The sequence below is a fragment of the Sus scrofa genome, chromosome 14 (assembly GCF_000003025.6).
Source record: "Sus scrofa isolate TJ Tabasco breed Duroc chromosome 14, Sscrofa11.1, whole genome shotgun sequence".
NCBI lineage: Eukaryota > Metazoa > Chordata > Mammalia > Artiodactyla > Suidae > Sus > Sus scrofa.
The window spans coordinates 112,608,558-112,628,031 of NC_010456.5; the positions used below are offsets into that span (position 1 = coordinate 112,608,558).

Below are 19,474 nucleotides of genomic sequence, written 5' to 3' on the forward strand. Positions count from 1 at the left end.
TTGAATGTCAAGTGCACTTTACTGGGCCCCTTAGCCTTCAAATGCGGTCCTCATTGAACCTGGGGTGCCTCTTCTCCACACTGCCAGCTGCACAGGAAGTGGGGTGGCCAGAGGGAGGGCACGTGGAGTGGCTCATTCTCCTGTTCTGAAGGGTCTTAGGTGATGCTGGGCTACAGCTGCGTGCCTCTCCCCACAGCCCCCATCCCACTTCTAGGGACACCTGGGCCTTTAGCACAGGAAGCTCGCTTCAAACCAGGCACCAGCTCCTGCTTCAAATGGGGCAGGGGCAATGGTGAGGCAGACGGGGCAGCAGCCTGCTCCTGGCGGGGAGAGGGCTGGGCAGACCCTGGAAGCTGGCTGGCCCTTTCCATCAGGCCAGAGGAGGTGGTGGCTGAAGTAGTGAGGTTCAGCCTGGTGAGGCTGGAGGGATGGTCCCGCTTGACACCCCCTCCCCCAGCCATGGGTCACCAGTCCCGCTCAGCTGGTTCTCGGTAGGGCAGGCCTAAGAGCCTGAAGACATCCTTCTCGGTGGGGGTGGGCAGCACCCGGCCAAGCCCCACCTTGAGGCCATGGGCGTCCCGGACCACAGCCGTGCTGAGGGCATGCTCCGAGAGGCTCATGCCCTTGGTCTTGGCCAGCGCCCGCATGGAGCGGTTGAAGTGGGCAGAGCCGGTGAAGTAGAGCAGGGCGCAGGCAAACTCGCTGTAGGGAACGACGATAATGTCCAGGCGTCGGTGCCGCCTCCCTGGCCCTGGGAGCTGGCACACGCCCAGGTACTTCTGCTGCTGGCCGTGCTGCTCCTGGCTCACCAAGTCATCCGTCAGGAACCCTGGCCCAACACAGAAGGGCTGCTGGGAGGCCGAGAGCCAGGCCCTGGGTCATTCCCACCTCCCAGGCCTGTCCCCATCATCCCGGGGTCCTCTATTCCCAGCTCGTCACTGGTCTGCTGGATGACCTTGCCCTCTCTGGGCCTGTGTCCTTCTCTGTAAAAGAGCAATTCCTCCCCACCTCCCCTCTGGCGGCACAGAAACATCGGCCGAGACACTCGGCTGCTGGTTTAACTGAGCACCTCTCGGGAGGTGTGGGGAACTGAGGCATCTCTTCTCGGAAGTGGCTCCGGCCACGAGAGAGCATCCGTCCCCTGCTTCTGGCCTGGAGATTAGGAGGCTGTCCCTCCTGGGCACCACCCTGCCCGTGCCCACCTGCTCACCCAGATGTAGGGCTTATACCTCGCTGCCGGAGGCTGTCCAGAAGGCGGCTGAAGATGCCTTGGTGAGACCGGCCGTCCGGGTGGGTGAGTAGCACGTCCACATCACCACAGGTTGCCCTTCCGCGTCGGTACGAACCACAGGCCACGCACAGCAGCCCGGGGTTGAAGGCTTGAGCTGCTTCCCGGACCTGAGCAAGGGCAGCAAGTGGGTGAGGGAGGTGGGCCTCAAGCCCTGAGGGGAGCTCCTCTCCACGGCAGCACGGGGGCTCCCCTGACCTGGGGGCCCGCATGCCGCCCTTGTGTCCCCAGCCAGTCCCTGGATCCGTGACCCCAGCTGAGGGAAGGAGCCCCAAGACACAGAGGGCAGAGCTCTACCCTGGGGAATGGCCGTTCCCTGGCTTCACTAGGAAAGAGAAGAAAGCATGCTCACACCACTGGGGCTGGCAGAGGGGAGGCAGGAGAAGGGGTGCTTGGATCTGAGGGTAGGTATCCATCCTTCTCGTCGGAGCTCCTTGAGAGCAGAGGCACACCTTCTCTGGGCTTCTGCCCAACCCACATGTCCAGGTCTGTGAGACTCCACATGGGACAAAGGGCAGGTGCCATGAAGCCCTCAGCCAGGTTTCGGCAGCCCCTAGTTTCTTGGGATTTGGAGCCAAAGTCAGAGTGTGAGTTGGGGCTTGAGGCCTGAGCAGGTGGCTGGCAGGGCGCCCTGGGTGGGGAGACGGAGCCCAGAAATATAACTGAGCACGTTGGAAAGGGAAGGAGAGAGAGCAAAGTGGAGGCAATTCTGAGCCAATGTCCACATCCTTACGTGGAGGACTGGGGCTCTTGGGGAGGGCACGGAGCCAGAGGAGACTGTCTACTGAAGGATCGCTGCACACTGACGGGGATAAGCCCATCAGCCCCACCCCAGAACCGCTGAGGCCTTTCCTATGCAGATGGCCTCCCTGTCTCCACCCTGGGACCCAGAGATTGCCGGGTACCTCGATCCTCCTGACAGGCAGGCTCTGCTAATCCCTTCAACTCCCTTCTTGAGCCTCCCAAGAGGATGGGAGGAGGCCAGGATAAGTAAGCCCATCAAAACCTCCTAAGGCTGGAGCCTGTAAGTGGGGAGAGTGGGCCAGATGGGGAGCCACCTCTGTTCCAGAGGGTCGGGGCTGGAGCCTTGCTGGGACATTCTCCAGGCCCAGATACCGTGGCTGAGTGGCAGGTTGTCACTAGCCCTAAGGCCGGGTGATGGGTGGACAAAGGGGCTTGCCTGTCCATTCCATACTGCCTCATAGTCATGTGGCCCAGAGCAGAGCTGGAGGCTGATTGCAGCTGAGCTCGGCCCACATCCCCCTATCAGAGTCCCAGCCTAAAGTGAGCAAACTAGCCCCTAATCCAAACGCCAACTCTGATACATCTAACCCTAAGTGTACCCTCGTCTCCCTCTAACGAGGTTTTATATGAAATTAATCCCTAACCCAACTCTAAAGCAAACCCTAATCTTGGCCAAACCTGATTTCTAGGACAACCACAAACCTTAACTGAAAGCATCCAACACTAAGAAAACCATACTCTTAATTCAGGCCTAACCTGAACTCAACTCCTGACCCAGCTTTTCTCTAAATCTAAACCTAATCCTATGGGCACTGTGCTTCCACATCAGCACTAATCCCACCCCTGAGCCAGCCTCGGGTGGGGTACAGAGGGCATGTATGTGGAGAGAGATGTAAAATTTTGTACATTTTAAAAAAGTGTGGAGAGTAAGGGTCCATGGCTTTCCTTAGGTTCTCAAAGAACTTTGTGAATCAAAAGAATGTTAGGAACCTCTGCCCTGATCCACCCTAACCTAGCCCAGTTCAAATCCCAATACCCTCAAGGAGTTGGTTTTTTGTTGTTTTTTGTTTTTTTTTTTTGTCTTTCTAGGGCTGCACCCATGGCACATGGAGGTTCCCAGGCTAGGGATCAAATTGGAGCTATAGCTGCTGGCCTACACCATTGCCATAGCAACACAGGGTCCAAACTGCATCTGCAACCTATACCACAGCTCATGGCAACGCCGGTTCCTTAACCCACTGAGCAAGGTCAGGGATCGAACCCGCATCCTCATGGTTCCTCGTTGGGTTCATTAACCACTGAGCCACGACAGGAACTCCCCCTCAAGGAGTTGTGACGATAATCCATCTTTAATCTAGCCCTAACGTTAACCTAGTCCTAACACCATTCTAGTGCCTAAGCCAGTGCTAACTCTGCCTAACATTGAGAACCCTGGCACAGACAGCCGGTGTTGCACCCTTCCCTACTAAAGCCCCCCCACCCCTCTGAACTTGCTCTTTCCCCACTCCTCCCAAGCGCCGGTGGCCGGTGGCCCACAGCTTCCTCTGCCCGCTGGGCTGCCCTGTTGAGGGATCAAGAGTTCTTGGTTTCAGGCCAGGCCCTGACCTTAGAGTAGGGCCTGGCTGTGCTCACTGCCTGGGACATCTGCTTACTGTCTGCTCGATCTCTGAAGCCTCCTCCCTGGGCATGCGGTCCAGGAAGTCATGGTAATGCTTCAGACCAATGGCCTGCTGGGTAGTCAGAGAGGCTTGGTTTCGGATATCTTCTAGGCTCCGGAAACCCTGAAAAAAGGAAGCCAGATGGGAAGGCTATGAGGATCCAGGACCAATGAGGAGGCAGTGTGTGCGCGCGCGCGTGTGCACACACACACACGAGGCTTCTATCACCCCCAGACTCTAAGAAAGGCCTGAAGCAGGACCAACCCAGGAGCTGGGTCTGTCATCAGTGGGACTTGGGAAAGGCAGGCGGCAGAGAAGACACACCCCAATCCAGCCAGGCCACAATCCTAAAACTGGCTCATGATTCCAGTGGGCTGGGGGTGATTCTGGGCATGGCTGGGTTTGGGAACCACTGATCTGGATACTCAGCCCTAAGGCCTGGTCTCCTCAGGAGAAACACACTTCTTGTCTCTGGCTACACTACAGATGAAGCCTCAAGGATAACAAGCAACAGGGCGGTTCTTGGAGCCAAGAGAGGGATCAGCATGAGCCCTGGCCCCTTTGAAAAGTGGTTTCCCTACAGTCCGGGTTCATTCTCATCAGAGCATAAGGGTAAGATAAGATATAGCGAAACTGAAGTGGGGGCTGGGACAGCATTTGACCTGATGGTACCACAGCTGGGCAGTCTTGGTTCCAGCTCCCCAGATGTTGGAGAAGAGCTGTAAGACAGGCACGCTTTCGCTGATGTGGTCGAGCTTCCTCAGGTGCCCACTCTCCAGAATCTCTAGGATCTTCTCAGCCATCCGCTTTCCAATCCCGGGTATAGCGCAGGCCTCCTAGAGGAAGAGGAGGCAGAGGCAGGAAGGAAGAGTGAGCAGATGGGCGGGTAGAGCCAGTGGGGGAAGCTGACTGCTTTAGCAGGTGTCCTGGATGGCTGGTAACAGGTAGCTGTGTAAAGCTTGGGTGCAGGTGAAGATAAAAAGTTTGGGCGGAGTGGGCTGGACTTGTCTGCTGGTTCCCAAAGGAACAGAGGTTAGCAGAGGCAGCAGAGGAAAGGCGGTAATGAGGGACCGAGTCACCATCACCATGGCAACAGTGGAGAGGACATTTACTGACACTTTACCCTGTATCAGAACCTGCACTACAGGGGTCATCTCATGGAGTCCTCATGGGAACAGGTGTTTCTACTATTCTTAGTCCCTTTTTACTGAGAAAACTGATGCTCAGAGGGTTTAAGTAACTTGTCTAGGAGTTCCCGTCATGGCTCAGTGGTTAACGAATCCGACTAGGAACCATGAGGTTGCACATTCAATCCCTGCCCTTGCTCAGTGGGTTGAGATTCTGGCATTGCCGTGAGCTGTGGTGTAGGCCGCAAACGCGGCTCTGAATTGGCCAGAGGCTACAGCTCCAATTCAACCCCTAGCCTGGGAACCTCCAAATGCCATGGGAGTGGCCCAAGAAAATGGCAAAAAAAAGGCAAAAAAAAAAAGAGTAACTTGTCTAAAGTCACATAGTTAGTGATTGATGGGAACCAGAATTCAAACTCTGGTGTGTTGGCCTCCAGAGTCTAAACTTTTAAAAAACTTTTTATTATGGAAAAAAATTCCAAAGTAGAGAGACTAGTATAATGGACCCCAAGTTCCCATCACCCAGCTTCTATAATTACCAAGATTTTGCCAATCTGCTTTCATTAAAATTCCTACTTTTTTCCTTTGTGCAAGTCTCAGAATCATAAAATCTTAACCACTCTACCTGATCCCTACTTGTGACTGGTGTCTCCACCAATCTCTGACCAGTAAAGAGAAGGACCCCTCCCCACCGCCCCACATAACCTTCCCTGGCCCCCAGGTACCTGGTAGGAGGTGACAGGCTTGTGGAAGCTCTTGAGGGCATTGATGGCTTTAGCATAGCCCAGGGCCCTCCACTTGTCTCCCTGAACACTGTAGGCTTTGGCCAGCACTTCCAGCTTCTCTGTGATGTGGGGGTTGTGGTTGGTCGCCTTCTGACTTGAAGGCTGTGCACAGACCCACTTATCCAGGCCCTTGGGGGCTGGGCTAGGCTCTCCATCTTCCTCAAGGGGGGTGGGGTAGCGGCCGCTGATCAGGGCTTCCAGATCAGCTGCACTAACCTGGGTCTCTTCCCCATCACTGGTGTCACCATCAGAGCCGGGCTTGAGGTAGGAAAGGAGAAGAGACATTAAGTTCAGGCCCTCCTTGAGGAGGGCTCCTCAGAAGTAGGGGTTGAGTTTCCTAGTCAGACCCAAGAATGAAGCTGGTCTTCTGCATCAGATCTGGGTCTCCTTAAATGTGGGGCTGTGTTCCCTTTGGCTCCCCCAGTGTCCAGCCCTAGGATCCTCAGTGGTATGTGGCAGATGTGGCTTGAGCAAATGCAGGAGTGATGAGTGCTGGGAAGAGCTAAGTGGCTTCACAGTGAAGACAGCCTTCCTCTCTCAGAGGGCTGGGAATTTCTGAACAACCACCAGGCTCTCCCTGTTTCTGTGATCTAGTTCCCAGGGGAAGGGAGGCTCCTGACCTGTGCTTGGATGCTCGCAAACTCCTCTGTCCTCTCAGAAGGAGATACAGGTCTGGTGGGAGGAGAGGGAGGAGAGAGGGCTGTCCTGAGCGGAGTCTCACGGGCTCCAGGGGAAGTAGAGGAGTCATTGCCTGCCTTGCTGAGCTGTGCTTGATCCAGGTACCTGCAGGAATGGTGTTGGGAGGTTAAGACACCAAAAGTCTTGCCCTCTCTCTGCTTCCAATCCTTCTCTACTCTGAAATCTTTTTTTAATGTGTCCAATTAAGACAATAAGTTATTTTTAATAACTTAAGAGTGCTCAAGAAAACATTGAGAAAAGACTAGGACTAGCCCACCTCTCGGGGATGAAGATGCTGAATCCTGCCGTGTCCACCAGCCTTCTCTCCTGCAGGCACAAGCTCAACCAGGCAGACTTCACCAGCTGAGCACCTGGGGGCAGCCTGGGCAGTCTAAGGAGGCGCAGGGCTCGCTCACAGTCCATGCCTTCATCCACCACAATGTGAGTGACCCCCGGGGCCTGGGCAGGGCATAGCTGGCCACCATGCTGGACAATCTGCTTCTCAAAGAGTTCTGCTCGGGCTCGCCCAATGCCAGTGGGCACAACATGTGCCCGCACGGAGCTCAGCCACTCTGTGGAGGGGACATCCAGATGCCTACTGTCATACTTTAGGACATGATCCAAATGAACTCTTCACAGTCCCTTTCCCCTAATCGTTTTCCTCCAACCAGACAGCCCGCCACAAGCATACATTAATTTCCTCATGGGCCATTACTCGGTGGAAGGGGCAAGGATTTTGATATGTCCTATTCTCTGATGTAACCTGACACAGTGTCTGGTGCATTGTAGGTACCCTATATCACTGCATTTGATCATTTACTCTTTCAACAAATATTAGGATTTCCTGTTGTGGCTCAGTGGTAACAAACCCACCTAGTATCCATGAGGATGCAGGTTCAATCCCTAGGCTTGCTCAGTGGGTTAAGGATCTGGCATTGCTCTGAGCTGTGGCATAGGCCAGCAGGTGTAGTTCCAATTTGACTCCTGGCCTGGGAACTTCCATACGCTGCATGTGTGGCTCGCAAAAAAAAAAAAAAAAAAAAAAAAATTAGTAGGCACCTGTTATGTATCATGCATGGCAAATCTCTTGCCATTATAAGCCTCACAGTCTAATAATTCCTCTCCCCCAACCCAGGCCACCAGGTAAGCTTTTGCTATCTAGTTGCCAATTTAGCCACAAAATAACTAAATTGTTTGGATCCCCTCCTCTGGCCAGCAGACAATCTCACAAAGAGCACAGGATTCTGCTGGGTCATTTCCTTAGGGACCAGGAAGAATTCTTCTGATTGATGGAGGTCTCAACAAGTTGCCTGTCAAAGACTGGGAACCAAGCCTAGTGTAAGGCAGGTACAAACCAACCCGCAGGCTCTGGGACGGCAGAGTCAGCTGTAATATCTGATTCTGGACATGAACTATGTAGAAGCTTGAGGCTCAAGTACATGAGGGTTCTGAGGGTGGGTCCACTCACCTCCTGCTTCTTCTCCATCTTCCCTCTTGGGAATCTTTGCAAGTGCTTTTGATGATGGACTGGTATGAATTTTCCTCCGCTTGGGAAATGCCTTCAAGATGCCCCTGGGGTCCATTGAGATATGACTGGATCCTGGTCTTTCTGTTGGAGGGTTGATCAGGGCAGCTGTCATGTGGAAACGCAGAAGTGAGGCTCCACAACCTCTCTGACTGTGAAGGTGGGGTGTGTACTGACTAGGCCTTGGGGGCAGTAGCCTAGTTCCCAAGAGTCTCCCAAAAACCTAAGTGAACTTGGGTGGTTTAGCCTAGCTCTACACTCACTAGCTTTTCAAAGTCAGAGCACTGGGGGAAATGAGGGGAAGAGTGGAACTCTTGGAAGAGCTTTTGAGGGGCGCCAAACAATATCATTTCTCAGGGGGTTGCTCTGAAGATTCAGTGTGCAGCGTCTGCTCTTGCTGCTTCCCACTTCCAAAGGGCTTTACCAAAACGGATGCCAGGCTAGGAATGGACCACATCTTTAGTAAGGTCTTGGACTCCCAAGAGGAGTGAGGACTGGGGAGAACCTGCATATAATCTTTATACCCATCACAGACCCACAGACGAAAAACCGGGGTTGGGGTGGCAGGCGGAGGTTAGAGAGGCTGGTGGGGGAACGCTCTGCACCTGCCCTGGTCTCCGACCAGACCTCTCGGCACGGGGGCGCACAGGCCCGCAGCTGCGGGGAGATGAACGACTGTAGCAGGTGTGGGGCGCCTTCTGGGACAGGGGCACTCTAGGCCTCACAGCTGGGGGTGGTGAAGACGCCAGCAGGTGTGGGGCACAGCTCCGTACGCAGCTGGCGCGCGCCAGGGACTCCCGACTGCGGGCCGGGGTGGGGTTCCATTTCCTGGATTCAGTCCAGGATGGGGTCAACTTGGGGCCTGATGGATCACAGGTGGTGGGCATGAGTAAACTACTCACCAGAGCAGCCAATGAGAGCGGATGAAGGGCGCGGGGGTTGGGGGACGGGAGGGGGAGGAAAAAGCAAACGCCCGGAACGTCTTCCGGGGTAGCCGGAAGTGGCCTTAGGCGGAACGTTGCCATGACAGCGGCTAGGCACGCGGCCGGGCGGAGGGAAGATGGCGGTGACCGGCTGGCTGGAGAGTCTCCGAGCGGCCGAGAAGACGGCGCTGTTGCAGGACGGTAACTCGAGGTCCCTCGCGAGCTCCCTTGTCCTTTCCCACAGGGTCTGTGCTTGTGCCTCCGGGAAGGCAGAGCTAGAAGGTCGTGGCCGCCAGCCAGGCCAGGTCCTGCCGAGGAAACTGAGGCCCAGAGAGATGACGTGACTGGGACGCGCGTCTCTGGACACCCCTGGTTTCCTCTACACCACCCTCCTCCGCTCTGAGTTCTGTTACTAGTAATAATAATTTCGTTCACGTTCGTTGTCATTTGCTCTTCACCGCCGTCCGGGGAGGCTGTTAAATTTTCACCCCATTACAGAAGAGGAAACTGAAATCGAAGATTTTAGACCAGCCCAAGTTCCCTCAGTTAGTCAGTGGTACAAGACGGCATCTTGACGTGGGATTCCATGAACCTCAATGTGGAGGTTCTATTGCTGAAAGCAGTCTAGTGTCAGAGAGGCAGTACACCTGGGCTCTAGTTAACGACTCTAGACTCCGTTAATTTAGTGGGCTCTCTTGTCGACCTCTTTACTTGTTTGAACCTACTTTCTTCATCTGTAAAATGAGGTGGTGGATTACCTCTGTTACTTCTGAGGTCCTTTACAGCTGTAATATCATGTTTATAAGTGAGCCTCTAAATTGGTCCCTGGATCTTTAAGGGAGACAAAGTAAGCCCCCACCCTCACTCCGGGGCTGGACTTGGAAGAGGTGGGCACAGGGGTATGGAGTCCTGACTTTCTTTCTCCCATCTTAGGACTGACCAGTGCTTTAGGGTTCCTTCCTGGACCCTCTTGACAGCCAGAATGAATTAGGTCTGAGTTCTTGTAGCTTTCAGGAAACCAGCAGGAACTGACATCCACAGGCAGAGACCAGTGAGGAAAGTGTGGCAACTGAAATCAGCTGGTCATTTGCTCATTGGTTCAGGCAGCATTTTAGGGATGCTTTTACTGTGTGTCAAGTGGTGTACTAGAGCAGATAGAAAAAAAAAGGCATGTTGTCCCAGGAGTTCACCGAGTGGTCAGGAAAAAGAAATGTAAATAAATGTGTGTGTGTGTTAAACAGAGATTGGACTCTTCGTAAAATTCTCTGAGCGCACAGAGGTGAAAGTGATTATCTCTTTGAAGGAAAGCCTGACAGAAGAGCTGATGTTTATGGGTCCTAACAGATGAATAGGTGTTTTCTCATAGAGAAAAAGGGATAGTTATCCCAAGAAGAAGGATGCATGTGTGAAGGCACGAGGTGTGAAAGTATATGGCTGATTACTAGGGGCCTAATAAATGTTTAGTGAGACTGAGGCATTCACCTGGTCTGTCATAATATCCCCTACACTGTGTCAGGTGTTAGGTGCTAGGACGCAAGCGTGAATAAAAGGTCTCTTTTTTCAAGGAGCATTGAGGGGAAATGGTGGAGAATGAAGAAAGATGGCAGGTGAATTGGGGTATGTGATGATCGATCTGCTATGCCAAACTAAAGATTCTGCACGTTATCTCATAGGACAGTGGTTTTGGTTTTTATTGTAAGAAGTACATAATATAAATTGGCCATCTTAACCATTTTTAAGCCTACAGTTCTGTGGCATTAAGTAGATTTACATTGTTGTGCCCCCATCACCACCATACAGCTCTAAACCTTTTCCATTTTCTTCAGCTGAAACTCTTTGCCCACTAAACACTAACTCCCTGGTCTCACTATCCTCAGCCTCTAGCAATCATCGTTCTACTTTCCATCTTTATGAATTTGATTGTAGCAAGAACCTCATAAGTGGAGTCATACAATATTTGTCCTTATGTGACTGGCTTATTTCATTCAGCGTAATGTCTTCAGGGTTCATCCATGGTGTCAGTTGTGTCAAAATTTCCTCCCTTTTTAAAGCTGAGTAATATTCTTCCATTGTATGTATATCCCACGTTTTGTTTATCCGTTGGTCTGTTGATGGACATTTGGGTTGCTTCCACTCTTTTAATTGTGAATAATTACTGCTGTGAACAAGGGTGTACAAAAATCTATCTGAGTCCCTGCTTGGTCAAAGGGCAGTATTTAAACAAATATTTCATCAGCTAGGATTTTGTTAAGTTATTTTTTGTTAGTAACATCACAAACCAACATTGTTAGTTTTTTTCCCCCCAAACCAAAAACCGCAAAAAAGAAAACAAAAAACCCCCTAAATATGTGGAAGTGTCTTGTCAAACCCCTCCTGTAGATTTACCCTCCTAATGTGTATGTGGGTGGCTACTGTCTTCCCATCAAGCATCACTTCTATTGGTAATGAGAACCCAATACACTTTTTCGTGAATAATCTATGTTCATTGTGGAAATATAAAAAAAAGTCACCCGTAATCCTACCACCCAGAGATAATCACAGTTGACATTTCTGCACAGAAACTTATATTTTTCCACGCATACACACTCAAACATATCTATTTTTTCTTTCACCAAAATACCATATTAATAGACTTAAAAATTTTTATATTCACATACATATATACATGTAGAATAAATATATTTTAGGATAAAGTGTAGATAAATATTATACGATTTTGGATAATAAGGGAGATACATGAAAAGTGTGTGGCCCATAGTAAGTACCGTAGCCTGCCTGCACTTATGATTGGACTCCAGGGAAAAAGAGGGTCAGCCAGACACCCTCAGCACCTTGGACCCCATTCCTGACAGGACAACTTCTTCTAGCTCTATGAGCCAAAAAAATTATTAAAGGTGGTGTAACCTAGGGTCCTCCTGAGAGGCCCTGCAAGTCTGAGGGTGAGTTTCCCCAGAATACACCTTAGGAATGACTTGAGGGAACTATGTTTCAGGGGAGTGAATGAACAGGGGAAAGGCTTGGTAGATCAGATACAGGCTCAAGTTTTGGCTAGTGGCATCTTCAGCTGGTTAAGGGCCTTGAGCTTTATTCATCATGGATACATTGAGTCCCTATCTATTGGACATTGGTCCTCTGTTGTTAGTCTCATTGAGGAGTGCACCTGTATCTACTTACCTATCTGTAAAAATATGGGAAATAAGGGCGTTCCCGTCATGGCTCAGCAGAAACAAATCTAACTAGCATCCATGAGGACGCAGGTTCCATCCCTGGCCTTGCTCAGTGGGTTAAGGATCTGGCATTGGCATGAGCTGTGATGTAGGTTGAAGATGTGGTTCGGGTCTGGCATTGCTGTGGCTGTGGCATAGGCCAGCAGCTGTAGCTCTGATTTGACCCTTAGCCTCGGAACCTCCATATGCCATGGGTACAACCCTAAAAAGACCAAAAAAAAAAAAAAAAAAAGGAGGGGAATTATATAGCCACTTTTAAGAAAATGCTTAGGGGAGTTCCTGTTGTGGCGCAGTGGTTAACAAATCCAACTAGGAACCATGAAGTTGTGGGTTCGGTCCCTGGCCTTTCTCAGTGGGTTAGGGATCCGGCATTGCCGTGAGCTCTGGTGTACGTTGCAGACGCGGCTGTGGCTCTGGCGTAGGCCGGTGGCTACAGCTCTGATTGGACTCCTAGCCTGGGAACCTCCATATGCTGAGGGAAGCGGCCCTAGAAAAGACAAAAAAAAAAAAAAAAAAAAAGAAAATACTTAGGATTATACTATATCAGTGGAAGAGCAGGGCTAGGAGACACCCTTAGGTTCTTCCCTTCTTTTAATGAAAGATGAATCAATATTCATCTGTTCTTTCAATCAGTGTTTAGTTGAGCTTCTAAAGTATGCCAAGTGCTGTATTTGGTGTTAGGGAAACCATAGGTGGGGGGATGAAACTCTTATCTTAGTAACAGAAACAGGCAATAATCAAATCACACAAGTAGATATAAAGTCATAACCAAGGTAAATGCCATGAAGAAAACACATGGAGACTAACATCATGTGTCTGTGTGATGGGAATGGCCTGGAGATGTGCAGAAGAGGGCAGAGTGACAGCATGGCTAGCGGCAGGCCTTGGTCAGGGAAACCCAGTTCAAATCCTGAGCACATAGGCTTGGTTTTAGGAACTGGGGAGAGAAAGATAAATATATCTTTCTTGAAATAGATGCTTTAAAAAGCATCATACTATGGAGTTCCCTGGTGGCTTAGTGGTTGAGGATCCAGTGTTGTTACTGCTGTGGTGTGTGTTTGATTCCTGACCCAGGAACTTGTGCATGCTACAGGTGTGGCCAAAAAAAACCTAACAAACCATCATACTATGTGATAAATGCTCCTCTATGTATATGAATAAAGCACTAAGGAGGCGTAAATAAAAAGCAGTGAATTTTGCCAAGGTGGTTAGGGGTGATGGTTTATTTAGGAAGAGTTCCTAGTGGAAGTGACATTTGAGCTGGATTTTGAAGGGCAAGGAGGAGTTCCACAGTTGGGGAGAAGTTTGGAGTTATTGCTGGTAGAAGAATCATCAGAGTGAAGGCTTGTTCAGAGGAAGCTTAGAAAAGTAGTTGCCCCAGGACATGTCTTAAGGTAGCGGTGGGCAATGGTTGACAAGTTCCTGGGAGGCTCTGGAAGTTCCCAGGCTAGGGGTCAAATTGGAACTGTAGCTGCCAACCTGCACCACAGCCACAGCAACGCGGGGTCAGAGCTGCATCTGCGACCTACACCACAGCTCACAGCAACACCAGATCCTTAACCTACTGAGCAAGGCCAGGGATTGAACCTGCGTCCTCACCATACTAGTCAGGTTCATTACCACTGAGCCACAGCAGAAACTTCTGGGAAGGTTTTTTTTGGCCATTTCTTGGGCCGCCCCTGTGGCATATGGAGGTTCCCAGGCTAGGGCTCCAATCAGAGCTGTAGCTGCCGGCCTACGCCAGAGCCACAGCAACGCAGAATCAGAGCCGCGTCTGCAACGTACACCAGAGCTCACGGCAATGCCGGATCCCTAACCCACTGAGCAAGGCCAGGGATTGAACCTGCAACCTCATCGTTCCTAGTCGGATTCGTTAACCACTGAGCCACGACGGAAACTCCTGGGAAGGTATTTTAATACCCCCAAGGCTGTTAATGTTTCCTAGGTAGATCCCTTGATTTGCAAGGCCCAAGGCAAGAGGAGGCTGGGGGTAAGGCATTCTCTCCTTTGTATCTAGGGAGAAGGAAGGTGCACTATTTGTTCCCAGATGGGAAGGAAATGGCGGAAGAATATGATGAGAAGACAAGTGAACTACTCGGTAAGTGACAGGGGCCCCAGCGGGCTCTTAGGAACATTTGGGGTGACCTAAGCAGAGGTAAACACACCTGCTGAGGCTTCAGGGCAGAGCCCAGCACCACATGTGGAAGCTCAGGGACACCGAGGCCCTTGAGGCAAGATTGTTCGAGAATAGGCTGGACATTAGAGATGGAGTGGCATCCATTTGATCAGTAAACCTCACTCCCGCCCCAGACAAATGAGAGAGTGAGTAATTCTTCTAAGGTGGGAATGGGGATGTAGAGAAACCATTGGGAAAAAGCTTTACAGAGAAGGTGGAATTAGAAGTAAGGGCAGGCTTTCCCTGAAGTTTTTTTTTTTTTTTTTTGTCTTTTTGCCATTTCTAGGGCTGCTCCTGCAGCATATGGAGGTTCCCAGGCTAGGGGTCCAGTTGGAGCTGTAGCCACCGGCCTACGCCAGAGCCACAGCAACACGGGATCCGAGCCACGTCTGCAACCTACACCGCAGCTCATGGCAACGCCGGATTCTTAACCCACTGAGCAAGGCCGGGGACCGAACCCGCAACCTCATGGTTCCTAGTCGGATTCGTTAACCACTGCGCCACGATGGGAACTCCTCCCTGAAGTTTTTTCACTTGTTTTTCGTTTTGTTTTCTGAAGCCACATGAGGAACAAGCAAGTGTAAGAGGCAGGAGCTTCTGATTTTGCCTCCAAGGTGGCTCTATTAAATATGTCCCTCATCTTGGAGAATGTTGGGAGTAGTAGAAATGGTGATTTTGCAGCATTGTCACTTTCATTCCTGTTGCCCTTTTTCTCTAAGGATAGGGTCATGAATTAGGGGCTCCAGCTTGGATTTCTGGAAATCATTTGATTTGTCCATTCTCCGTTCTCAGGTATACACGTCAGCATTAACCAACCTTCCAGAGCTAGTGGCTGGTTCTTTGACCCAGGCAGGGCCTGAGGTTGTCAGCAGTGGGAGTTGGTTTCTTTATTAAGTTTCACCTGAAATGCTAAGACCAATGATGGAATCATGGACTGGGTTATTTTCTTGTCATTATTCTTGACTTTAATTTCTTCCTGGGCCTGATCGACAGGTAGTATTGGCGAGGGAATTTCTTTTTCCCTTTTTCTGACAGCTCATAAATGTCTGGAACCGACAACACAGATTACACTGGTTTGCATTCTCTTAGTCTCCAGTCTTAAAATGTGTGTCCTGCGCATGTTCAGTTGCAGAGTGGAGTGTTGATCCCTCCTTATTATGAGCTGCTTGGGCTCCAGTCCCAATTGGTTTAGTCCAGTGCTATTAAAAATCTTGATGTGTTTAGCATATGACACTGATTTGGTGGAAACCAATACAGTAGTAATATTCTCACAATGCATTGTAATTTATAGCACTCCCGCGGGGTGACAGCCTTGGAATGTCTAAAAGGGGCGAGCTTATGAAAGCAGAGGTCACGTGGGCTGACCACCACCATTACCACGCCAGGGACGAGCCACAGCTCCTCTCTCCCAGCCCCACTTCTCTTCTCCACACAGAGCAAATAAAACAGCTATTGCTGCTGTGGTTGTAAAAGCACAAACAAATAAAACCCTGGCTCTTAGTTGTGCTTGGACATGAAATTAAAATGAAAAAACAAGTCCAGTTTCCTGCATTTGTAGCATCCCACATGAACCTGTCACTTTCCCTCATGGCAGGCGGAGCACAGACAGTGGCCTCCAAATTCCTTTTTCTTAAAAGCAGAAGTGGAGATTCACAGGAGAACATTGTTTGGCTAAAGTTTACCTAATATAATGATATTAATACTAGGACTTTTATCGGTTGTCATGCTAAGTGCTTTATATGAATCATCCTCATTACAGCCTGATATGGTAGGTACTGTTTTCTTTATTTGTTTATTTATTTTTGCTTTTTGGGGCCACACCAGTGGCATATGGAGGTTCCCAGGCTAGGAGTCAAATCGGAGCTACAGCTGCTGACCTACGCCAGAGCCGCAGCAATGTAGGATCCAAGCCTCGTCTGTGACCTGCACCACAGCTCATGGTAATGCTGGATCCTTAACCCACTGAGCAAGGCCAGGGATCAGACCCGCAACCTCATGGTTACTAGTTGGATTCATTTCTGTTGAGCCACAATGGGAACTCCTGTTGTCTTTATAATAGTCAGAAAAGATGGAAGCTTCAAGAGGTTACACACTTGCTCAGAATCATGTAGCTATTTAGTTACAGAGCTAGGATTTAAGTAAGCCTAGGTCTGTCTGATTAAGAGCCTATGCTTTAATCCACAGCAGCATGCTGTTGGGAGTTGAGAATATTTAATCCTGTTTGCTTTTTTTATTACATTTTGTTTTCCCCAGAATGACCCGAGTAGTGGCCAGTGAGAGCAGGACAGAAACTGGCAGCAAGGAACACCTCACTCAAACCCCTGGGCCCTTTGAACAGCTGATCTCTTTCTTATACATCTCCAACCACCCCACCCTACTCCACCCCACCCCCACCAGCTTGCAAAATACTCTTCATTTTTAAATTTTAAGTATAAATAATTCCAGGGCCTAAGCTGACTTTCACTTGGGCGTTCTATGAAGCAAAATATGGACAGGGTTTTTGTGGTTGTAAATGGGAATAATTTCCATTTTCCAGCTAATTATACAAATTGGATAATTGACCAAACTGTTTTTCTGTCCAAAAAACCCAGAAAGTAATTTATGGAGAGAATTGCCAATCGTACATCTGTCTGGGTCGGAGCTCTTCCAGTTGGTGTTAATAAGCATAGTAGTGTCATATTTTTTTTTTCGTACCCTCTCAATGCTATTCATTCCCACCCCCCACAACGAATGCTGTATGTGTATTCATAGAGGAAAAAAACTGAAGGGCCCGTAACAATGATCGGAACTTCAAACCAGCCCCAGAAGAACACAGCATGTCCAGGGGGGCAGAGGCTGAAGGGCAGGCCATCCCCCAGCGATTACATTCGGATTACCGGCTTAATCTGCTTTGGTATTTGACCGCCAGCCTAACCACCCCAGGCTGCATTTGGAGGATATTGAGCACTTTCATCCCCAAGCACTTCACCGGCTTTATAAATGACCCACTCGATTCCCTTCAGCCTCCTCAGGGATGGGACGTGGCAGCTGTTTAATAGCCACATAGCAATGTTGCAGTGTTTTAGGGCAGAAAAGAAGAATCCTGCATCCAGTTTAAGCTGCAGGGAGTATTTAGGAAAGGGGAATGTAATTATCCACATTGGAAGTGGGCCAGGGCTTGGAGCTCTGGGGAAAGAGGCCTTTAGGACCTCTACTTTCCAGCCCACCTGAAAGATGGGGCCTCCTTTCAGCAGTCTGGAACATCAGCCTGCTTCCTGCTGACTTAGGAAAAAGGCCCCAGGCGCTGCCTCCTTCATATATTCTTCTTTACAGGGTCATTGAAAGTCTCCTTTCCAAGGACTGGCCCTGGCTCAGCCGGGAAGATATGACAGCATCCCGGGGAGCTGCCTTGCACACACCAGTTTGGGTTTAACATATAATCAAATCACAGTGACAGCAGGTGGAAACAGTCTTCTGTTGCCGCAGGAGCTGTCCTTGAGTTCAGGAACAAAGACAGGACAAGAAAGACAAGACAGTGTGTATTTGCATGTGTGCATTCTTGCCCATGTCCATGGGAGAAATAACAAAGACTTCACCAAAATCACTTATTGGATCTTACGTCATAAGGGAATGAGTAGGGAGACTGACTTTGTGTTCTAACAAATTAATCCCGAGGTTTTTGGTTTGTTTTTAAAGTGAAACAGCCAAGGGTCCAAGTTTCTGTGATCTGAGTGGCTTTTAAGGACAACAGTAGGGAAATCGGTAGCTGACTTTCCTCCTCCTTAGGGACTTACTCCTTGGAAAGGTTTCTGTTCAAAACTCAACATTCCTTGGATAAAAGAGTAGACAGGAAGTTGTGGGGTGGGAATTTCCTCTCTTGGCCACACTGGCATGTGCTTCAGGCTACCCCGATCACAGGAGCCCCATACAGTGGGGTGTTTTTCATAAATTACATTTTCAAATAATCAAAACTTTTCCTTTAAAGGCTGAAATATAACAAAGAAATAGAGCTACTTAAAAAAAAAGTGAACCTTTCTAAATATCATATGCTTATTGACTGTATGTGGAATATAAGTTAGGCTTTTATTAATGATTTATATTCTTTTGTTTTTGCTTTTTTTCTTTTTAATTTTTTAAAAAAATTTTGCTTTTTAGGGCCATACCCGCGACATGTGTAATTTCCCAGGCTGGGGGGTCAAATCAGAGTTATAGCTGCCAGCCTACACCACAGCCACGGCAATGCACGATCTGAGCCGCATCTTCGACCTACACCTGATCTAACACCAGATCCTTAACCCACTCACTGAGTGAGGCCAGCATTCAAACCTGCGTCCTCACGGATACTAGTCGGATTCGTTTCTGCCGTACCACAACAGGAACTCCTGATGCTTCATATTCTGGTTGTGGAGTTAGGAGACCTGAATTTTAGCTGTGGCTTTTGCAAGTTAGTTTATCTCTCTGAGCCTTGGTAGTTCTTCACACTCTCCCCTGGAGAGGTGGCGAGGGCTGAAGGCGAGCAGGCAGGGAGGGAATGCCGTCTCTCACGTGAAAAATACAGGTATTGGACGAGATGCTTTCTTTTTTTTTTTTTTTTTTTTTTTTGTCTTTTTGCTATTTCTTGGGCCACTCCCTCGGCATATGGAGGTTCCCAGGCTAGGGGTCGAATTGGAGCTGTAGCCACCGGCCTACGCCAGAGCCACAGCAACGCAGGATCCGAGCCGCGTCTGCAACCTACACCACAGCTCATGGCAACACCGGATCCTTAACCCACTGAGCAAGGGCAGGGACCGAACCCGCAACCTCATGGTTCTCAGTCGGATTCGTTAACCACTGCGCCACGACGGGAACTCCTGGACGAGATGCTTTCTAAAGGAGCTTGATGACTGTGTTCTGTTACACCACAGTCCCATCAGGGTCTGAGTCTGCTTGTGTGCTCTCACACCAAACTGTCCCACATGCCGCTTAGTTCTAACACTGCCCTCAGTGTGAGCTGGCCCATGGTGCTGTTTTCAGTATCCTGGGAAAAAATTAATTACCTGCTTTATTCTGCACATAGCATTTTATACATGTCTGAGTGAGAATCTGGGAGTGATCCTTCCTCCAGTACAGAGCAAGATACATGGATTGAGTCACCATAAGCCGCTGCTTAGAGGCATCTGTCACTTCTGAATTTGCAGCTGTGACAGGGCCCCAGAAGGCTGGCTTCCAGTTAAGCGAGGTATTACGTGAGTAGGTTTGGATGTACTCCTGCTCACAGTCCATTCACTTAAGAGAGTACAAGTATTTGTGAGGGAAAAAAAAGTTGCCTATAAAGCATATTTCCAAGTTTTACTCTTCCTTATTAGTTTTCATTATAAACTTGGA

At 49.6% G+C, this 19,474-nt stretch overlaps 2 protein-coding genes across 5 annotated transcripts in view; one reads left to right on the top strand and one right to left on the bottom strand.

The window, feature by feature from the left end:
• On the bottom strand, nucleotides 1-8,791 carry POLL (DNA polymerase lambda). 3 transcript variants are annotated; one of them, XM_005671395.3, is made up of 9 exons: nucleotides 8,708-8,791; nucleotides 7,749-7,889; nucleotides 6,558-6,852; nucleotides 6,223-6,385; nucleotides 5,543-5,860; nucleotides 4,353-4,526; nucleotides 3,685-3,813; nucleotides 1,230-1,398; nucleotides 1-829 (listed from the first exon to the last, which is right to left on the bottom strand). In XM_005671395.3, exons 2-9 carry the CDS (start codon nucleotides 7,861-7,863, stop codon nucleotides 465-467), a joined length of 1,728 nt encoding a protein of 575 aa, XP_005671452.1. In that variant the 5' UTR covers nucleotides 7,864-7,889; nucleotides 8,708-8,791; the 3' UTR covers nucleotides 1-464. The 3 variants fall into 3 exon arrangements, with proteins under 3 accessions (XP_005671452.1, XP_005671453.1, XP_001926893.1); XM_005671396.3 differs by having other exon boundaries at nucleotides 5,819-5,860; nucleotides 7,749-7,913; nucleotides 8,708-8,789; XM_001926858.5 differs by having other exon boundaries at nucleotides 7,749-7,913; nucleotides 8,708-8,789.
• Nucleotides 8,781-19,474, top strand: part of DPCD (deleted in primary ciliary dyskinesia homolog (mouse)) — a 20,060-nt gene continuing 9,366 nt past the window's right edge. Inside the window, exons 1-2 of one of the 2 annotated variants that reach the window (XM_001926725.4) lie at nucleotides 8,781-8,929; nucleotides 13,973-14,053. In XM_001926725.4, coding sequence (XP_001926760.1) covers nucleotides 8,866-8,929; nucleotides 13,973-14,053 — 145 coding nt within the window. In that variant the 5' untranslated portion in view covers nucleotides 8,781-8,865. The remainder of the gene's footprint in view (nucleotides 8,930-13,972; nucleotides 14,054-19,474) is intronic. The other variant, XM_005671394.3, reaches the window with a different exon arrangement.